We start from the raw sequence: 20,229 nt of genomic DNA on the forward strand, positions 1-20,229 counted from the left end.
CTCTTATCATCTGATCATGGTTGTATCTCTCTATTAGTGCTATTGGATCTTAGCACAGCAATCGACACTATTGACCACAACATTCTCTTGCATAGACTAGAAAACTTTGTTGGCATTAATGGAAGTGCATTAGCATGCTTCAAATCGTACTTATATGACCACCACCAATTTGTAGCAGTGAATGAAGAGGTATCATATCGATTACAAGTGCAGTATGGAGTACCTCAAGGCTCAGTACTAGGGCCGTTACTCTTCACGCTTTACATGTTACGCTTGGGAGATATCATCAGGAAACACGGTGTTAGCTTTCACTGTTATGCTGATGATACTCAGCTCTATATTTTACTATTGTCACTTTGCATTATTGACACTATTTTCCTAATTAATGCTGTTCAGTTGCTTTGACACAATCTGTACTGTTAAAAGCGCTATATAAATAAAGGTGACTTGACTTGATCGGTTGAACCTGTTGATTCATTTTTCTAAAGCCTGTTATATATGCTTTTAATCCCAGCTGATAGAAGAAATCACGAAATATAAATAGGTGTAAAATCACTGCTTTGGTAAATAAAGCATTTGATCCCATACTTAAATGTTTTAAATTTTTATTAAAACACTGTAAAAAATATATATATAAATATATAAATTTTTTGAAAAGATAAAACATTTCTAATGCTGTCCAGCAGCTATTGTTTGGTGTTTGACTCGGCGCTCTCACAACCTGTGGTGGAAACAAAAAGAAACATTTTGTGCAAAGGGTTTAAACAAGGTTAACCATAAAAAATTGTATGACCGTACAGAATCAAAGCCAACTTCATTTAAAATACACACTTCCGGTTTATTTAAAACAGCTTACCAATTCAAATATTCTGGCCATCTGCCAAAGTGGATAAAACAGCAAAAGAATGCAATGTTAAAATGTTTGTGCAGTTGTCATTTTGGGGTAGGCGTCACTCTTTAGCTACCCTAGACGTAAAGAAAATAACTTGAAAAAAGATACAGTATTTTAAAATATAAAATCATTAACGACATGCACTCACCTTCGAGATCACCGGCCATTTGAACTGGCGGTAACCGTGTCGCAGGTATAAAATCCACAAGTTTATATCCCTAGAAAAAGAATGAATTGATTTCAAACCAAAATAAGGAGAGAAACAAAGACATGTATCCAAGCACAGAAAGTGTATAGTCATAAGTGTCTCATGCACCACTGAAACAAAAGACTACTTTTACAACATAAAATCAGATACCGAACCTTACTTAAAACACAGTTGAAAACTTGCTCACTGTGATAGTTCGGCACTCTTGTTTTCACCACAACCACGAAAACAACCAAGCAACAAAATCTTTACACTGTTACCCAATTGTGATGAGCACAAATAATTCACATGAAAAAAAAACTAAAAAACTAAAATTCTCCTCTTACCTACCAGTCTGGTATGTTAAATACCTTACTTTGGTAGCTGTTTCTCGCTAGTCTTACAACAGCAATCATCTGTTCTCAATAAGACTGCTGGCGATTCCAATAAGCTAGCCTCTCAGCTGGCTCATCCCAATGGCTAGCCTCTCTTCGATGGACCGCTTCTGAAAAGTCTCTTCTCTTTGGCTAGCCTTTAAGCTGGCTCCTCCCGATGGCTAGAATCTTTGCTGGCACTTCATCAGATAGTCTGACCGCTTACGTGCAAGATTGCCTTCAGGCGGCAATTCAGAGTTGCTAAAAATCCTCTCATGGATTTCATTCCCCAGCGGAACTCAAACAAAGAAACATCGTTTGTCCAAGACATGAACCAGGACGTGTGCTAGGCCCAATTATAAATATAAATGAACACGCTAATTAAAGTTTTGCTGAAATCTCGGATTTCTTTACAGGTATTTCACGTGAAACAAACCAGCGTTACTTTAATTATCCAGTAACCCAGGCTAATGAATGCTTTAACCAAAGGTCAAAGTGACTTTAGGGTAAAGCTTTAAATCTACATCGACAAATACCCAACAGCACAATCAATCATTCATGCATCTGGGCGATTATTCACAATGTACCAAATCAAAACACTGACGAATACAATGAAATAAAAAAACTGGAGCGGTTTATTTAATCTTGATTGGTGACTGTTCACATTTTTAAAAAAAAGGAAAAGAAATGTAAAAGAAAAAAGACAGACACCCTACTGGTTCAAGAGAAAAGCCAACAACAATTAAACCCTGCATAAAATCTCATTGGAATGCTTTGCACTTCACAGACAAAAAAGGGAAAACTACAAACTAGTAAATGTCTTCCAGGACAAGAGTACTTTTGAAACGTTCCTTTTTTTTTTTAAAAACACCTTCAGACCCCCCACCCCCATTCCCACATGATTTTCCTCCCCTATTGAACACGTTCTCTTCGTATGGCAGACGTTAATATCGCCACCACACTGCTTGGCTGGGCAGATCTAGGTGTAAACCTGCTTGCTTCTCTCCTTGCCCTGTCATCTCTCTCTGGCTCTCCTCTAAGTACTGTGGCCTGTTGGACAATACGGAACATAAATTCAGTTACACTTTGCAACCTTGCTTTGTCTTTATAAAGAGCTGAACTGGAGGGGAATGAGAAGTAGTAGCACAGAAGCAAACCTTCAGGTCAGCTAAGACTGCATGGTTAGGACAATGGGGATGAGTTTGCATGTGCTGTAGCCAGAAGGTTTGGAGAGCAACTCAAAATCAACATTCGTCTTGTGATACTGGATCTTAGCTTTATTAGATTTGAAGGTTTGCTGCTGGATCCCCTGCACTGAAAACTCAATAGTTTTACTAATTTACCGACCAATTGAAGAGTGATTACGGGCTAACATTTGCATTGGTTACGCATCATATGAGATGTTTGGTCATGGATGAGCTAAAAACAAACTCATGGCTAAATTCAGAGGCCTCTTCCATACGTGGGGCAATTCTTACCCTGGAATCTAAAACCTTCGCCCACCAGAGCCTCCTCCATAACCACCACCAGAGCCTCCTCCATAACCACCTATAAAAGAACCATGATTGAGACATCTGACATCTCAAAACATTTCAGCGTGGAATGGAAATGGTCTGAATTCAAATGTACTTATTCAATAACTCTGCAATGTTCACTCACCGCCATATGGGCCACCACCGCTCCTTCCACCACCACCTCCGTAGTTTCCTCCCTTCATTGGGCCGTAGTTGGAGGAAGATTGATTGTTGTAGCTGCCAAAGTCATTGTAGCCTCCGCCACCTCCAAAGTTGCCTGCAAAAATACAGCGATTCTTTAAAATCTTATTTGCTACAGAGGCAGCACGGCAGAAGAACTTTACTCGCACATCCTATAACTGAACACAAAGAATAAAAAAAAATAAAAAAAGCAAACCTAGGAGAACAAAAATAAGGTAACTGACCTCCTCCGAAGTTGCCTCCACCACCACCATTGTTGTAGTTATCATAGCCACCGCTGCTGCCACCGTAGCCTCCACCCTGGTTTCCATAGCCACCTCCGCCGCCACCACCACCTCCGCTGCCTCCTCCATAACCACGGTTGCCACCATAATTAGATCCACCTCCACCATAGCCGCCTGACAAAGAGATGGGAGATAAACATTATCATGGAAACACTGTTGAACGGTCAAGCGTAATTTGAATCACATTCTTAAAATTTTTCTACATACCATTCCCTCCGTAGCCATTATATCCATCGCCTCCACTGTAACCACCTCTTCCTCCTCCATATCCACCTACAAAAGGAAAAACATTTCAAAGTTAATAACTCAAAAGGAACACTGTGGACCAGCAGTTCTCAAAAAGGTGGGTCAGCGTTTTATTGAATTTTTCCTTACATCCTAAATAATAATTTCTAATTATTCCATGATGAAATATACATAGTACAAAGTGGATTAATCTAACCACTTTGGGATTGATACAATTATGCACATTTAAGGATGTCTGCATAATTTGTAAATTTTATGTTTAGTGAGGTACGGACTTTGAGAATCTCTGTGATAGACCACTACAAACTATAAAACAGAAATGAGAACATATGCAATATTGTACCTCCATATCCTCCACCTCTGCCAAAGTTTCCACCACCACCACCACTACCTCCTCCTCCACCTCCTCCCCCTCCTCCTCCTCCTCCTCCGCTGCCTCCTCCTCGCCCGCCTATAAGAGTTTAATGAAAAAAGTTATTTTAGTTCAGGTCTTTCGAAACAAAACGTCAAAGAGCTATGCAACAAATCAAGACAGCTAAATAGAAAATGATGCTGTAGCACATTTTATTTTCCCTGAGGCCTGTGTTATTGCATTCTTTTTCCAGTGTGTAATTCTTACCTCGTTGATTCATTGACACCCTGTTCATTTCCTCTCTGGAGAGAGCTTTCCTGACTTCACAGTTGTGTCCATTCACTGTGTGGTATTTCTGTACTGTGGGTTAAATGGAAAAAAATTAAGACTGTGTTAAAAGAGACACACACAAACATACACACACACATATATATGGGGGTTTTCAATCTCCATAACTGAGGCCAATGCGATACACATCTCGCATAGCCAACGTTCTCGTTCAAACTCACGTATCAGGACTCGATATAAGGACTGCCCGAAGGCACAAGGCGAGCATAAAAGACTCGCACGCACACAGACAGCCACGCAAATTCTAAATTGAGCTATCTTCTGCTTTTTTGTGCATGGATGAATACATAGACAAAATTACATAAAAATGCGTGTTTTGGCGAATATCCTAGTAAACACCGTCGGTTAGGCATATGTCTTAACGTAAACAGTTGAGAAAGAAAATGCATGTGTATCAGTAGGCCTATATTAAATCCGTGCTTCGTTCTTAAAGTGAAAGCAAACTAATAATAAATCTAATGCTTTCAAAGAAAAATACAAGTGCTCACTGCTCCTGACTAAATAACCTTTGTAACATCAAACAATTATTAATCTATATTTAATTTATACAGTGAAGATTATGCAGTTATTTTACATTGGATTATTCCATTTCTGTAGCATACCTGAACATTTATTTTAGCCTGAGCTGAAAAACCTGAAAAGCACTGTTTACTTGTAATTTGGTTATCTGTAGAAAAGACTTTTAGCACTGAGCCCATAGTAGCAGCCAGAATTGTTTTTCCAATTGTTTATTTTCTTTATTATAAAAAAAAAAAAATGTGTAGGCCTATTTTTTTGTTGTGAATGTCCCAAAATTTCCGATAAATGTTCATGTTATATATTTTGGTTGCATTTGTGAGTTAATAAAAATGTAGATGGTTGTTTAAAATAGATATATAATATCATAATATCGATCGATATACTCCTGTATCAAATACCATTTTTTGAGGTATCGGCAAATATCGTATCGCTGGGTATGAGAATCGATATCGTATCATGGCAATCCATCTGATTTACACCCCTAATATATAATATATATATTTATTTATTTATTTACGGCTCCACGGGCACCGGAGCTGATCTAGTCAATGCTTGTGCTTATACCAGCCAGCCGCGGCACGTTTCTGAAGCGGCTCTCCGCACTGCTTGGCTAAAAATAGCCTTTTGTGAATAGCCACAGCGTGGAGGATGGAACAAAACCTTGTCGGAGCCGTAAGGGATAACGATAACATAATACGCTGATCGTGGGCTGCTTTTAAAAGAACATTTATAAAACTAAATATCTTCTTTGGCCATATTAGCCTACTCAGTAGCATTAACACAGGCTTTACTCCTTTCAAACTTTATCTGGAATGTCACCGTTTCTGTCACTGCAACTCCCCGATCAGGCGAACACACACACACACACACGAAATCGTCTGCCTCATGAAAAGAATGCATTTAAAAAATGTAGTTAATATTTGCATCATTTAAGATTTATTTTATCCACATATATATTTTCTGATTTATTTTTAATAATCAGAATGCATTTTTTATTACCCGACCCGCAGATTATCCGCAGCGCCCGTGGATAAAGGAAAAGCAAAAAATTTTTGCAGCGTTTTCATTCTCTGCCAGCAGGAGGTGCTTTAAAGCGCGAGAAACAGGTTTCCCCAGTAACAGCTGTACACAAAGCAGCGCTGAACTCACACACGCTGCTTTATCAGGCATATAACATGCAAGAAGAAAAGAAAATGACATAGAACATTTTCTAAAGATAGTATTCCTTCAGAAATAGTGATATAAAAAAACCCCGCTCCTCGTTTTGATTTTTAAACGTAAACAGTACGTGCTCATGTTTATTCAATGAGCGAATATGCACATCGCGTCACTCGCTCTAGATTACTCGCGGGATGTTTTTCGTCTCACTCGCGCAAATAAAAACAGCGCGATCAACCATGGTGGAGATAACTACAATCGCTGTTTTGTACCTGCTGTCAAAAAGTCCCAAATATAATGGAAAGCCAAACGCCGACGTGTCTGGGTTCACAGCACCATCCAGAGGAGGATGGATAACGTTAGGATCCTGTATTAATGTGTGTGTTACATTTTACTACTGTACACTGCTATCACTATTATTTTTATTATTGATAGCAGCATCTCTGTAGCCATGCTAATAAAATACAACTATCACTACAACTGATTTTAATTGTTTTCCATGCTCCAGACCTATATAACAGACGGCTGCAATAATGCTCTCTTCTATTGTCTGATTCAACTGGAAGTGTCAAGAAACTTTCGCTGATTGGCTTGCGCGAGAACGCGTCTGCCTCATGAAAAGAATGCATTTAAAAAATGTAGTTAATATTTGCATCATTTAAGATTTATTTTATCCACATATATATTTTCTGATTTATTTTTAATAATCAGAATGCATTTTTTATTACCCGACCCGCAGATTATCCGCAGCGCCCGTGGATAAAGGAAAAGCAAAAAATTTTTGCAGCGTTTTCATTCTCTGCCAGCAGGAGGTGCTTTAAAGCGCGAGAAACAGGTTTCCCCAGTAACAGCTGTACACAAAGCAGCGCTGAACTCACACACGCTGCTTTATCAGGCATATAACATGCAAGAAGAAAAGAAAATGACATAGAACATTTTCTAAAGATAGTATTCCTTCAGAAATAGTGATATAAAAAAACCCCGCTCCTCGTTTTGATTTTTAAACGTAAACAGTACGTGCTCATGTTTATTCAATGAGCGAATATGCACATCGCGTCACTCGCTCTAGATTACTCGCGGGATGTTTTTCGTCTCACTCGCGCAAATAAAAACAGCGCGATCAACCATGGTGGAGATAACTACAATCGCTGTTTTGTACCTGCTGTCAAAAAGTCCCAAATATAATGGAAAGCCAAACGCCGACGTGTCTGGGTTCACAGCACCATCCAGAGGAGGATGGATAACGTTAGGATCCTGTATTAATGTGTGTGTTACATTTTACTACTGTACACTGCTATCACTATTATTTTTATTATTGATAGCAGCATCTCTGTAGCCATGCTAATAAAATACAACTATCACTACAACTGATTTTAATTGTTTTCCATGCTCCAGACCTATATAACAGACGGCTGCAATAATGCTCTCTTCTATTGTCTGATTCAACTGGACGTGTCAAGAAACTCTTCGCTGATTGGCTTGCGCGAGAACGCGTCATGCGAATTTTCCGCTTGAGTTGAAATTTTTTTACTTGCGTGAAAGATGCGATGGAGGCAAATATCGTGTGTTCGCAGCAAACGCATCGTGCATTTCGCGTCATTCGTGTTGCGAATTCGCCTCTATTCGCGTTGTATGTAATCTACTCGCGCGAATAATTACATTCGCGTCTGGTGTGAACACACTGTAACTTTAACTGTGTTTGTAGCCGGCGCCATAGCCAGACTGATAAACAAACACAGACAGGAAGTTAACTTCGGGCCAGGCACGTGCGCCCGATGAAACCGTCTGTATAAAGCTAGAAGCATCAGAATCGGCTTCAGTATCGGCCGATCACCACGACAAGAAATCGGTACTCAGTATCGGCTGCAAAAATCTTGATCGGAGCATCCCTAATAAATGCTGCTATGCAATTTAATATAGTACAGATATTTGCTTTTATTTCTTTGGTTCAGTCAGACAGCAAATCATAAATGAAGTGCCTTCTGACTTCTAACGCCTCGGTCTACGTAGTGTTGTGATACGTTATATTCAAGTTGCAGCAGTGATTTGAGAACGCACTTAAAAAACTGTTTGGAGAAGAGAAATCAAACTATATATCAAATATTGGTCACATATTATTGGTCAATATCTAAATAACACAAGTGTATCACATCTACTAATAACTAAATATAAATAGTTTTTTTACCGATGCAAATATGTTAGAAACGATGCATCGCGATACAATTGTCAACTTGTAACTGGGGGCTAAAACTGCTATAGATAGTGGACACAAATGAGTGGCAGTCACTTACTGACGATCCTGTCAACAGCGTCATGGTCATCAAATGTTATGAAGGCGAAGCCCCTCCTCTTATCACTGTTCTTCTCAGTCATGATGTTCACCTCGTCAATTTTACCAAACTGGCTGAAATACTCGCGCAGATGTTCCTCATCTGTGTCTTCTTTGATTCCGCCCACAAACATTTTTTTAACAGTGGAGTGAGCACCTGGTTTGCTCGAGTCCTGAAATCAGCATATGAGCAATTATTACAAAACAAAAAAATATATATATATTTATACATACCGTATTGACCCGAATATAAGACGATGTTTTTTTCTTGGAAACACATCTGAAGAAATGCGGTGGTCTTATATTCAGGGTCTAGACTTTGACATGTCAATAATACACCCACAACAATAGGTGGCGCTAAATACGCATAAAACGAGTGTGCCATGAAATACGTAATGTAATGCGTGTTGTAAAGATCGCGAGAAAAAATAAAAGAAAAAGAAAAGCTTACAGCTGCATGAGTTGTGACTGTCACGTTAGCCTGATGCGACCAAACTCTCTTTGTGATTTTAAAACGTAAGACTACCCAGATTTGAAGACTACAGTAAGATTTAACTTCTACTGTTAATTAGATTTTGGTAGGCTACTATTAGATGGATACTAATTCAGATGGGCTACCGGGTTTTTTTTTATGGTATATCAAAAAGTGTATATTTTTTAAATGTGATTGTTGGTACATTTTACCAGTTTTTACCATACTTTCAAAACAAAAATTAAAATAGGAAAAATATGCAATATGAAAATAATTGAAGACAAAATGTGTTTTACTAAGAAAAAACAAGATTTGGTTTTTAAAAAGCCTTTTTCCAAAAGATACATCTGGAAAAAGGGGGGTCGTCTTATATTCTGGCCAATACGGTGTATATATATATATATATAACATTAATTTACAAATATCAGTATAACATAACAAAAATTATTTAATTTGATTTTTATAAACACAGCAACACAGACCGTAAGGTTTCTCCGAATGAACACCTACTTCTCTAGACACCGCCCTCTTGGGTTCAACAGCTCTTCCATCAACTTTGTGCGGACGAGCGTCCATCGCTGCATCCACCTCATCCACCGAACTATAGGTCACAAACCCAAAACCCCTCGACCTCTTTGTGTTGGGGTCCCTCATCACCTGTGAGCAGACAGGAGTAAAGAAAAGATGTAAGCAGCTGGTTTCAGAGCCTGCTCTCGATCATTAGCATGTGAATGCATGCAGATGTACTCACCACACAGTCTGTAAGAGTTCCCCATTGCTCGAAGTGGGCCCTTAGACTCTCATCTGTTGTCTCAAAACTGAGGCCCCCGATAAAGAGCTTTCGGAGCTGCTCAGGCTCACGGGGGGTCTGTTGCTGTGAGATACATTAAACAATAAATACATTCAAATGACAACTTTACACAAACAGCTCCACATTTATCTAGCCTACCTATTCAAACAGAAACAGCATTTTTAAAATGAGCTGTCTAGGCGTTTTTCCTGCACCCGTATTGCAAAAACACAAACCAGAGGAGCACTGAAAACAAGTTTCTTTAAAGCAAAGGATGCAAACTGAACTTCCTTGTTAATCTAGCAATATCAAACCTGCCAATGCTATCAAGCACTTGCCATAATGCTGTGTCGATCAAATCGATCAGTGCTGCAGGAGCGCGTCTGCAATAGCGCGGCCTACAGCGCCACCACGAATACGATGTATATTTTTTTAAAGCCGGTGGAAAAATACATTTAGGCAAAGAAACACTGATCTTATATAGCACGGATGAAAGCAAAATGAAGGGTCGAAACAATTCAAAACAAAGGAATTGCGTTTGAAATCATGCATCTACACGAGCCTCGGCTGCGAACAAAGAAACGAGACGAAGCCGCGAGGAAATTGGCGCTTTTACCAAAACATTATTTCTGTAATTAAATGATTTCACTCTTTTACATTTGACTTCATGACAATCACAGAATACTTCACAGTTATAATGCAATCCCTATGCTAAAACCACAATATTTTGGAGGGTTTTTACCTCTTTGGACATGGCGGTCTCCAAGTGACTGACAGCAAAACTCGCACCGACTGTGCGCATGCGCAACCGCTGGCAGCGCGACGCGTTCTTCTTCTGCTTTCATCGCGGGTTAAAGACCAGCGTTCAAGGTGCATACCGCCACCTATTGTGTTGGAGTGTGTAAAATCGTGGCTTTAATACGGTGACCGTGAAGTGCAAAACAAATCACAATTCTGAAAACAAAATAACAAATTACAAACGCAAACGCAAGTCTAAAAAACAAAATAACAATTCAGAAAGCACAACAACAATTCAGAAAACATTATAACAAGTCAGAAAACACAACGACAAATCCGAAAACAAAATAAGTCAGAAAACACAACGACAAATCAGACAAAGCGGAAGAGGTAGGTATAGTTTGAGACAGCGCCATTGGTTTGGGATTACTCACCGCTGACTGGACGAGACATCTGTCAATCAACGTATACAGAGAAGAACCAGCCGAAGAACAGCAGAGTCGTGGTAGAAAGTTCGGAGATGGTATTAAAGTAGCTCAGTTTAAATGTATTGTATGAATTGCCCTTACTATAGAATTAAAAATACGGAATGTATATTTACATTTGGTTAAAAGTGGCAATAAAACATCAGCTCCAGTGGCACAGATGGAGAAGCGTGTGTCATTGGCTTTTTGACACGATCGACCCGGGTTCGATCCCGCCTTTTGCCGAACTTTTTTTCCCTCCCTTTTCAAATCTCGTATTAGCAATGGATTCTATTTACACTAAGTGAAAATAGCAGTATTTTTAGCAATATGCTATTTACACTATGTTAAAATAGCAGGATTTCTACTATCAAGTATACTACTTGTTGCAAATAGTGGCAATTATCTGCACTTCAGTATTGTAGTACATTATAAAACAGTATGCAATAATAACGTATTCAGTGTAAATTATAATTGTAATTTTAATTATTAAATGGATGCCACCTTATTGGTTCAATAAAGCCCTCCCTACACCTACCCTAACCCTACCCGATACTTTATTTTCAACTTTTTGATTATTTTCTTAATTTTTATTGAAAATAAATGCCTTTATGATGTGATACGAGATTTGAAAAGGGAGAAAAAAAAAGTTCGGCAAAAGGTGGGATCGAACCCGGGTCGATCGTGTCAAAAAGCCAACGACATGCGCTTATCCATCTACGCCACTGGAGCTGATGTTTTATTGCCACTTTTAACTAAATGTAAATATACATTCCGTATTTTTAATTCTATAGTAAGGGCAATTCATACAATACATTTAAACTGAGCTACTTTCTACCACGACCCTGCTGTTCTTCGGCTGGTTCTTCCTGTATACGTTGATTGACAGATGTCTCGTCCAGTCAGCGGTGAGTAATCCCAAACCAATGGCGCTGTCTCAAACTATACCTACCTCTTCCGCTTTGTCTGATTTGTCGTTGTGTTTTCTGACTTATTTTGTTTTCGAATTTGTCATTGTGTTTTCTGACTTATAATGTTTTCTGACTTATAATGTTTTCTGAATTGTTGTTGTGAGTTCTGAATTATTTAGTTTTTTAGGCTTGCATTTGCGTTTGTAATTTGTTATTTTGTTTTCAGAATTGTGATTTGTTTTGCACTTCTCGGTCACCGTACTTTAATGGTTTCATCTTAAATTCTCCTGATAAGGCCAGTATAATGCAAAAATAAAAATTGATGCCCTAACAACTTCCATCTGATTATTTAATAGCCAATTTCCTTACTGTTTTGTTAATATATGCATGAAATTATTTTCTACCCTAAAGTTCCTACAGTTAATTAGTACTTGCTTTACATTTCTTTTGCATGCATCACATTAACCTGCATTAACACATTAACCTATTCATTAGAAATGTGTTTTGTTATTGTCTTGTGCAGCCTAACCATAACCTTGTAGAAATGATTTTTTTCTCTTCTTTTTTAACTTCTAAATACTATAGCCTTAATTGATTTTGTCAATGACAAAATTGACAATATCCTCCTAATATCCTCTGCCTTTAATGTATGCATCCCAAATCTTTTGCCAATATTTGGCAATGTAGCTTTTTAATTAATTAAATCAATTATTATTTATCTAAATTTTTTCCAAGGGGAATCTATATTTTGTCATTATTATTCAACGCTGTTTTTGCTAATTTGTCAGCTATTAATATACTACTGTGCAAAAGTCATGAGCCATGGTTTTAAGCCAGTTATTTCTATCTTTTGCTGTAATGTGTCAGTAGGAAATATCAGTTTACATTTCCAAACATTCATTTTGCCATTAATTGTAATAATGCAGTGAGATTTTTGTCTGACAACAGCCAGTGCTGCACACAGAGATCTGATCTGATCATCATCAGTCTGTCTGGAGTCACATGAAGAAACAGAACAAACTGAGACAGACTACAGTGCCGTGAAAAGGTTTTTGCCCCCTTCCACATTTTAATATTACACAAAGATAATGCAAGTAAATACAAAATGAAAACGTTCATCTCTGCTCATCTGCTTTTATGGTCATTTTGCAAATTTAGAATATTTATTTTGACATTTTATACTTTTTACATGATTATCTGGAAATATTTAGTTTTCTTAGTTTAAAAACTTAAGAAATTTATATGAATAAAAGATGGTTTAAAAATATCAAAATCAACTCAAAGCTACAGTAACTTGCTTTCAACTGAAAATGAACAGTCATTCTGTTGATTTTCTTGCAATTGTGTAAATAATCAAATGCAAATCAAGTATTTATCCTAATTGACAGCATTCATGAAACAGTGAGCGAAACGTACCCAGACAACCCATGACTGCTGTTTCCTAATCCTAACTTTGTTGTTATTAACCACACATTGGATCTCATTTTTTGTAAGCATAACCTATCCTAAACCCTCTAAACGTGTTGCTCAAACTACTAGAGAGAAAAAAAAAAACACAAGCCAAACTGCAATGGATGTTTCACATTTCTGAACCTTTTTTTAATGCTTTATGAATGTTTACGCAGATTCCCAGCAGCAATGCAGCAGCCATTAAGAGGCTCTGCTTTAGATATATTGCCTTTGCCATACCATTGGCCACCAGCATGACATGCGTGATTTAATGCTCACCACCTATTGGCTGAGCTCTGACAGGGAAATGTATTGCCATACTATGATTTGCTGTTGGGCCTCTTTGAGGTGAATTATGTCCTTGGTGCTGATAGGACACCAAAGCGACGTAAGATTACAGCCATAAAAAATAGTGCAGCATAAAGAGAGGCAAACACGGAGGTGCATAGAGGTGTAATTTCAGTGTCACGTCACAGGGACGATCATATGACTAAAATGTAGTGTGCAAAGCATGTGAATAACACAAGCGCCTTCTCCTCTCTGAGGCTGGCCACTTCCCTCATTTTATTCTGATGTATGTTCCAGTGACTCTTTCTATGCCTTTGAATTTTTTTTTTCACTCAGTTTTACAATAATAGCTTGCACAATAAATATTGGCATCATTGTCAGATATTAGTTAATCTGTAAATACAAAAATAAAAACATTTGTACCTAATGAAGGTAGACAATTTTAAGTGGTTCTTTGAAAATGGTTCTTAAAAAGGTGCTGGAAACCTTGCATTTGTACTGATTTTCTTCTTCTTCTTTTTTTCCCCCTAAAAGTGAATGTATTTTATACACTGTAAATCACAGAGACCCCAAACTTGACCGGATAGTCCCAAACCTACCCAGACACACATCTGTTCAACACTAGGTGGTGCTATAATAAGGCAATTTGTGTTTTGGTTCTCTGGAACCAGTGAAACTAACATCCCTGGTTCCCGATCATTGCCTGTCTAACTGACTGTGATCTCGATCTGCCCAGGCGAACAGCTGCTCGCTTGGTCCTGACCTCCATATCATTTCGCCTCTTCTCTCTGCTCTCCCATTTGGATTTGGATGCTGCACAAACAAATGACCAGGTATTGACCTTTGCCTGTCTGTTTCTTCTTCTTGCCTTCCCCGAACTCTCCTCCTTTTTAAAGAATAATACAAATTGTTTGACAATTTTGAGTCTTGGTTTAGATCTCAGTACATTACAGAATCTTTTGAAAGTATTAAATGATCTGCTACTAGTTGTCAACTCAAAAATCTGTTGTTTTGGTTCTTTTGTATCTAAGTGCAGCCTTTGAAACTATTGATCGCTCAGTTTTACTGAAATGTCTTGAGCAGCATGTTGGCATTAAAGGGGTCATATGATGCTGCTAAAAAGAACATTATGTTGTGTATTTGGTGTAATGAAATGTGTTTATGCGGTTTAAGGTTCAAAAAACACATTATTTTCCACATACTGTACATTATTGTTTCTCCTCTATGCCCTGCCTTTCTGAAACGCGTCGATTTTTACAAAGCTCATCGGTCTGAAAAAGCGAGGTGTGCTGTGATTGGCCAGCTATCCAGTGCGTTGTGATTGGCTGAATACCTCAAGCGCGTGACGGAAATGTTACGCCCCTCACCACATTGTGATGATGCCCTGTCAGGCCGGAGCGATGATTCAAAAACATGAAAACCCATTATAAACGAGCCATTCGTTGCATCGAGTGGGGACATAATTATTTGTACACGTTGCGTTGCATTGCATTGCGCCGCATAAACATAAAACCATGTCTGCATTTGTGATCGGAGAAATGACAAACAACAAGCCCTACTCTACACTGCTCAAAACTTAACTTTTATAAAGAATATCTCTTTGGATTTGAGACTTTAGTCTTTGCAACTTTACAGATCTTCTTTATGCCCCAAGAGCTTGTAACACTTCAAAGAGAAAGGAATAATTGAAATCGCATCATATGACCCCTTTAAGGGATCAGCTTTAAATTGGTTCTCATCCTGTCTTAAGGGGAGACACTGCAAAAAAGTTTGAGATTTTGGGCTTTTTGGTTTTTCATAAAGTGTTTTTTCAGAGTGCAAAGAAAACATCCAAAAGACACTGTTAAGTGTTTCTTTTATAGCACTTTATCTATTTGTGTCAATAGATTTAAATTACAATACATATTTTTAAAGGCCGTTTTTTCAAAATGAGTTTTTCTCCTACACTGAGCCATAAATCTCCACTTCAGTAGCACTTACACCAAACTTTACAGTTTTATTCCTGTCTATATCCTCAAGGTTTTTACAGAGGGATTTGTTCATATATAATTTGCTTGATTATATACAACATTTTATTCCCCAAAAAATCTTGAAAATATAGTGTTTTCTATCCGTACTAAGCATTTTCTGAATTATGGAGTGACAAAAATGAGATAGGCCTACCCAAACTTCCCTCTGTAAAAACGTTTGACTCTAAATTCAGTTTAAAAATTCTAACAAGAATTTTGAAACCGACATTATCCAGTGTTTAGATTTTTATACTAGACATTTATGCAAATTAGCGCATATTTCATTAAATAATCACTCATTTACATATTTAAACCTAACATTTTAGAAAACTTGTAATACAAAAGATGTTTGCAATTATCAATGTAATCAATCAGCTGGGTAATTAAGGCGATAACTATTAGTTATTTTTTTTACCCTATTCACCTGCAGTGTCTCGCCTTAAGGGGAGAATTTTTTCTGTACCAACTGAAAACTTCACCTCCTCCTCTGTGACATGTACATGCGGTGTGCCGCAGGGTTACATCTTAGGCCTTGTTTTGTTCTCCCTCTATCTCCTTCCATTAGCCAATTTATATATATATACAGTGGGTACGGAAAGTATTCAGATTTTTTTTTAAACCAAACAAACGAACAAAAAACACCTTGCTATGTGTACTGTGCTAGACTAACTGAAACTTCTCACAGCATTTGTATACTGTTGGTCTCTCGTTGGTTTGATTGCTTCTATTGTTCTCCTCATTTGTAAATCATTTTGGATAAAAGCATCTGCTAAATGATTAAATGTACATGTAAATGTAACATCAGCATTTTTTCAACTTAAGATTACCAAAATTAAATCTTTCCTTCCATTTAGAAACTGTTATTCATGCATTTATTTAATCAAACTAGACTACTGCAACTCATTGTATTTAGGGGTCACTCAATCTTGTTTATCTTGCCTCCAGATGGCACTGTAGGGGGATTGAGTTTTAAAGGGGTCATATGATGCTTTTTTAAAGATCATTATTTTGTGAATTTGGTGTAACAGAATATGTTGACATGCTTTAATGTTAAAAAACACATTATTTTTCAAATACGATAAAGAATATCTCTTTGGTTTTGAGACTTTAGTCTTTGCAACTTCAGGGATCTTATCTATGCACAATCAGCTTGTAACACTCCAAAGAGAAAGGAAAACTTAAAATCGCATCATATGACCACTTTAAACTAACAGAATACAGAATCACTAGTACTTATAGTCTTACAGATCATTTGATGCAATTTTTACAGGTTCTGGTAAGTTAACAGTACAGATAATTCTAGCAACATTCAAACATGATGTTTTTTTGTTGTTGTTTGTTTGTTTTACACAAATGTGGTTAAGACAATATCTTTAACAATATATTTGAGTTACTAAGTTCCATTCATAAGCAACTATCGTAAGGGTCATAAGTGAGTCATAAATCTTGTGAGGGCACTTCTCATCTGGACAACTGTTGATTCTCCTAGAAACATAGTTGCATGCCTATCATATTCCTAAACAAGGTTGAGCTGTAGCACATCACTGGAACAGAATAAAACATTCACACAGAGCACTTATACAAACTTCTACACGATTCACTGTTTAACATATAGCAACTAATGGTGCTATAAACCCTAAAAATAATCATATATATTAAGCATACATAAGAGTTAGTGGATATATGTAGTGCGTTGGTCTTTACATGTCTCATATGGCTATCATGAGAACAACATAATAAAATGAATAAGAACAAAGTTTGATCTACAACTCTCTTTCTATGAAATATAACATTTGATTATATAATGATTCAGCTGAATTATTACAAAACAAATACATATTCTCTGGAAGTCAGGCTAAATGAGTAAACACGGTTACTGCACTCCATAGTCAGACCCTCTCTCACCTCTCAGATATCAAATACAGACATTACTTGTAACGTAAATACCAGAATAGACACACTAGTTAAAAAAAAAAACTAATATTACTTACTCATTATATACTAGAAGAGGAGGGGATTGGAAATTAACCCCTTCACCTTGGCTAGACTTTCGACAGGAACTAGAAAGAGGCACATTATCACTCCTGTTCTGGCTAGTTTGCATTGAGTTCTATTTTACCCAGTTTAAGGTATTACTGTTTGTTTAAAAGTCCCTGGATGGTTTAGCTCTACACTACTAATCTGATCTTCTTTCTTACCATCAGACTAATAGGCCTTTAATGTTATCAAATACCCTGTTGCTGTTTGTATCTAAGATATGATTAAAACTAAAGGGGGATTGTGCATTTTTGGTGGCAGCACCCCAGTTGTGTAATAACTTGCCTTTGTACTGAAGATCTGCCACTTCTCTTTTAAATCTTTGCTTGATCTTTCTTTGTTTTGTGTGAATTTATTGTTGTGTAATAGTGCATATTGTTTTGTTATTTGTTTCATTGCTAGTCTGTTAATTTAATCTGCCTGTGGATCATTTTGATTGGCTCTGTCGTTATTGAATGTGCTATATAACTAAACAAAACTTAACTAAATGTCACGCTATGGTGAGATAAACGCACAAAAAATATGAAGATAAATGCAAATAGTCTTTAATAAATCCACACAAGGGTAAATCCACGACAGAACAGGCAGGAGCACACGTAGGGATGTAGTAGACCGGACAAACAAAGACTGCACAAACTGGGGCTTAAATACATGGGATGACGAGGACAAATAATAAGACATACCCGAACCAAATGACACAATCAAACATGAGGGAAAACTAGGTCACGGAGCACACGAGGGATGAAAACACAACACAAACAGTCCAGGGGTGTGACAGATCGCTTCCCCTCCCGGAAGGCGCAAGCTCGCGCTGCAGAAACAACAAAGGGAGGGACGGAGGGGGACTTAGAAGGAGGACAAAGGAGGGGATGTGGGATGGTGACAGGGGAAGGCAAAGGGCTGGCAGGAAGGCAGGCAGACAAATACTGGAGGAGGTTCGGGTGGAGGATGGACACCCGGGAAGAGGACGACAAACAGAGTCCAGGGTGGAGACGACGGAGGGAGGAGCCAGGGAGGAAACAGGAGGAGCCAGGGCGGATCAGATGGAGGGAGGAGCCAGGGAGAAGACAGGAGGGAGCAGGAGGAGTCAGGCGGGCCGCAGCCATGAAGGCGACCCACGGTGGAGCCGACGGATGGAGGAGAACACAAACAGTCCAGGGGTGTGACAGATCGCTTCCCCTCCCGGAAGGCGCGAGCTCGCGCTGCAGAAACAACAAAGGGAGGGACGGAGGGGGACTTAGAAGGAGGAAAAAGGAGGGGATGTGGGATGGTGACAGGGGAAGGCAAAGGGCTGGCAGGAAGGCAGGCAGACAAATACTGGAGGAGGTTCGGGTGGAGGATGGACACCCGGGAAGAGGACGACAAACAGAGTCCAGGGTGGAGACGACGGAGGGAGGAGCCAGGGAGGAAACAGGAGGAGCCAGGGTGGATCAGATGGAGGGAGGAGCCAGGGAGAAGACAGGAGGGAGCAGGAGGAGTCAGGCGGGCCGCAGCCATGAAGGCGACCCACGGTGGAGCCGACGGATGGAGGAGCCATGGCGGAGGAAGGGCTGACGGCTCCAGGGGAGCAGGTGGTGGTGGAGCCTGAGGCGGGGACGGAGAGCCAAGGCAGAGCAGATGGCTCCGGCGACCGAGGCAGGGATCCGGAAGGCCGCAGTGGAGCAGGAGCGACAGAGGACCAAGGTGGAGCCAGAGGGAAGGAGGAGCCTGACAGAGCCAGAGGGACGAGGTGTAGCCGGAGGAGTGGAGTCCCGAGGCGGCGGATGGTCAACAACAGACCAAGGCAGAGCTGGAGGGACAAGGGAGCCCGGCAGAGCTGGTGGACTGATGGGCCACTGTGGAGAGGAGGGAGCTAGGAGCCATGGTGGAGCCTCTGGGTCAAAGGGCTGAGGCGGAGTCCGGGACTCAGAGGCTGGAGGCGGAGACAAGGGATCCTCCAGCCACGATGCCGATGGAGACTGGCAGACCCGTGGCGTTCCCACCTCACAGATGGTGGGCTGAGGGTGAGCTGAGGGGCTGCCAGGAGACAGCGGAGGCGATGGTGAGGACTGATACAAAAGAGGTGGGAGAGGGAGGCTGTGTGGAAGTTCAGAATGCTCAGGAGGATTTGACACTGTGTGCAGTGACAGGGGAACAACCACCGTGGTCATTATAGTACAGGCAGATAGTTCAGGGCAGACAAATATTTCCAGACTGACAAGACAGTTCAAGGCAGGCAGACAGTTCAAATACGACCTCCGTGGTCGTGACGGGACAGACAGATGATGATGGCGGGAGAAGACAAGGCATATCCTCCGAGCGCAACCTCAGCTCTTGTCTGGAGACGCACAACAGTGGTTCTGTGGCTTTATAGGTAATATTTTCATTTACACAATTTTGCAAAATCAGACAATATTTTGTCTAATATATACCACAATAATAACGTTTTATGAAAGTGAAGTGTGGCCAATTATGGTGACCCATACCCGGAATTTGTGCTCTGCATTTAACCCATCCAAGTGCACACACACACAGTAGTAAACACACACACACACACACACACCCAAAACAGTGGGCAGCCAATGCTGCAGCACCCGGGGAGCAGTGTGGGGTTCGGTGCTTAGCTCAAGGGTCAGTCGTGGTATTGAGGGTGGAAGAGAGTGCTGGTTATCCACTCGCCCCACCTAT

General features: G+C 39.5%; 1 protein-coding gene across 5 annotated transcripts; it reads right to left on the minus strand.

The window, feature by feature from the left end:
- Positions 1-631: 631 nt before the first annotated feature.
- LOC107551332 (heterogeneous nuclear ribonucleoprotein A1-like) lies at positions 632-10,501 on the minus strand. 5 transcript variants are annotated; one of them, XR_001604754.1, is made up of 13 exons: positions 10,409-10,501; positions 9,628-9,750; positions 9,387-9,533; positions 8,367-8,577; positions 4,318-4,410; positions 4,042-4,149; positions 3,660-3,713; positions 3,393-3,566; positions 3,113-3,244; positions 2,932-3,001; positions 1,041-1,110; positions 857-966; positions 632-721 (listed from the first exon to the last, which is right to left on the minus strand). XR_001604754.1 is itself a non-coding variant. In XM_016232895.1 (12 exons), exons 1-11 carry the CDS (start codon positions 10,466-10,468, stop codon positions 2,940-2,942), a joined length of 1,119 nt encoding a protein of 372 aa, XP_016088381.1. In that variant the 5' UTR covers positions 10,469-10,501; the 3' UTR covers positions 2,150-2,503; positions 2,932-2,939. The 5 variants fall into 5 exon arrangements, 4 of the variants coding, with proteins under 4 accessions (XP_016088381.1, XP_016088380.1, XP_016088379.1 ...); XM_016232895.1 differs by lacking the exons at positions 632-721; positions 857-966; positions 1,041-1,110 and adding an exon at positions 2,150-2,503 and having other exon boundaries at positions 4,042-4,089; positions 4,135-4,149; XM_016232894.1 differs by lacking the exons at positions 632-721; positions 857-966; positions 1,041-1,110 and adding an exon at positions 2,150-2,503 and having other exon boundaries at positions 3,660-3,725; positions 4,042-4,089; positions 4,135-4,149.
- Positions 10,502-20,229: the final 9,728 nt, after the last annotated feature.

Source organism: Sinocyclocheilus grahami, unplaced genomic scaffold, assembly GCF_001515645.1.
Source record: "Sinocyclocheilus grahami isolate Dianchi unplaced genomic scaffold, SAMN03320097.WGS_v1.1 scaffold420.1, whole genome shotgun sequence".
Taxonomy (NCBI): Eukaryota; Metazoa; Chordata; class Actinopteri; order Cypriniformes; family Cyprinidae; genus Sinocyclocheilus; species Sinocyclocheilus grahami.

What these genes read in the sequence shown, in the direction of transcription:
- LOC107551332 (XM_016232892.1), bottom strand. Translation starts at nt 10,468, where the DNA reads ATGCGCACAGTCGGTGCGAGTTTTGCTGTCAGTCACTTGGAGACCGCC. An exon ending in AGACCGCCATGTCCAAAGAG is followed by an intron (nt 9,751 to 10,408) that starts GTAAAAACCCTC and finishes TGTATCTCACAG; the next exon opens with CAACAGACCCCCCGTGAGCC. An exon ending in CGCTGTTGACAGGATCGTCA is followed by an intron (nt 4,411 to 8,366) that starts GTAAGTGACTGC and finishes TTTAACCCACAG; the next exon opens with TACAGAAATACCACACAGTG.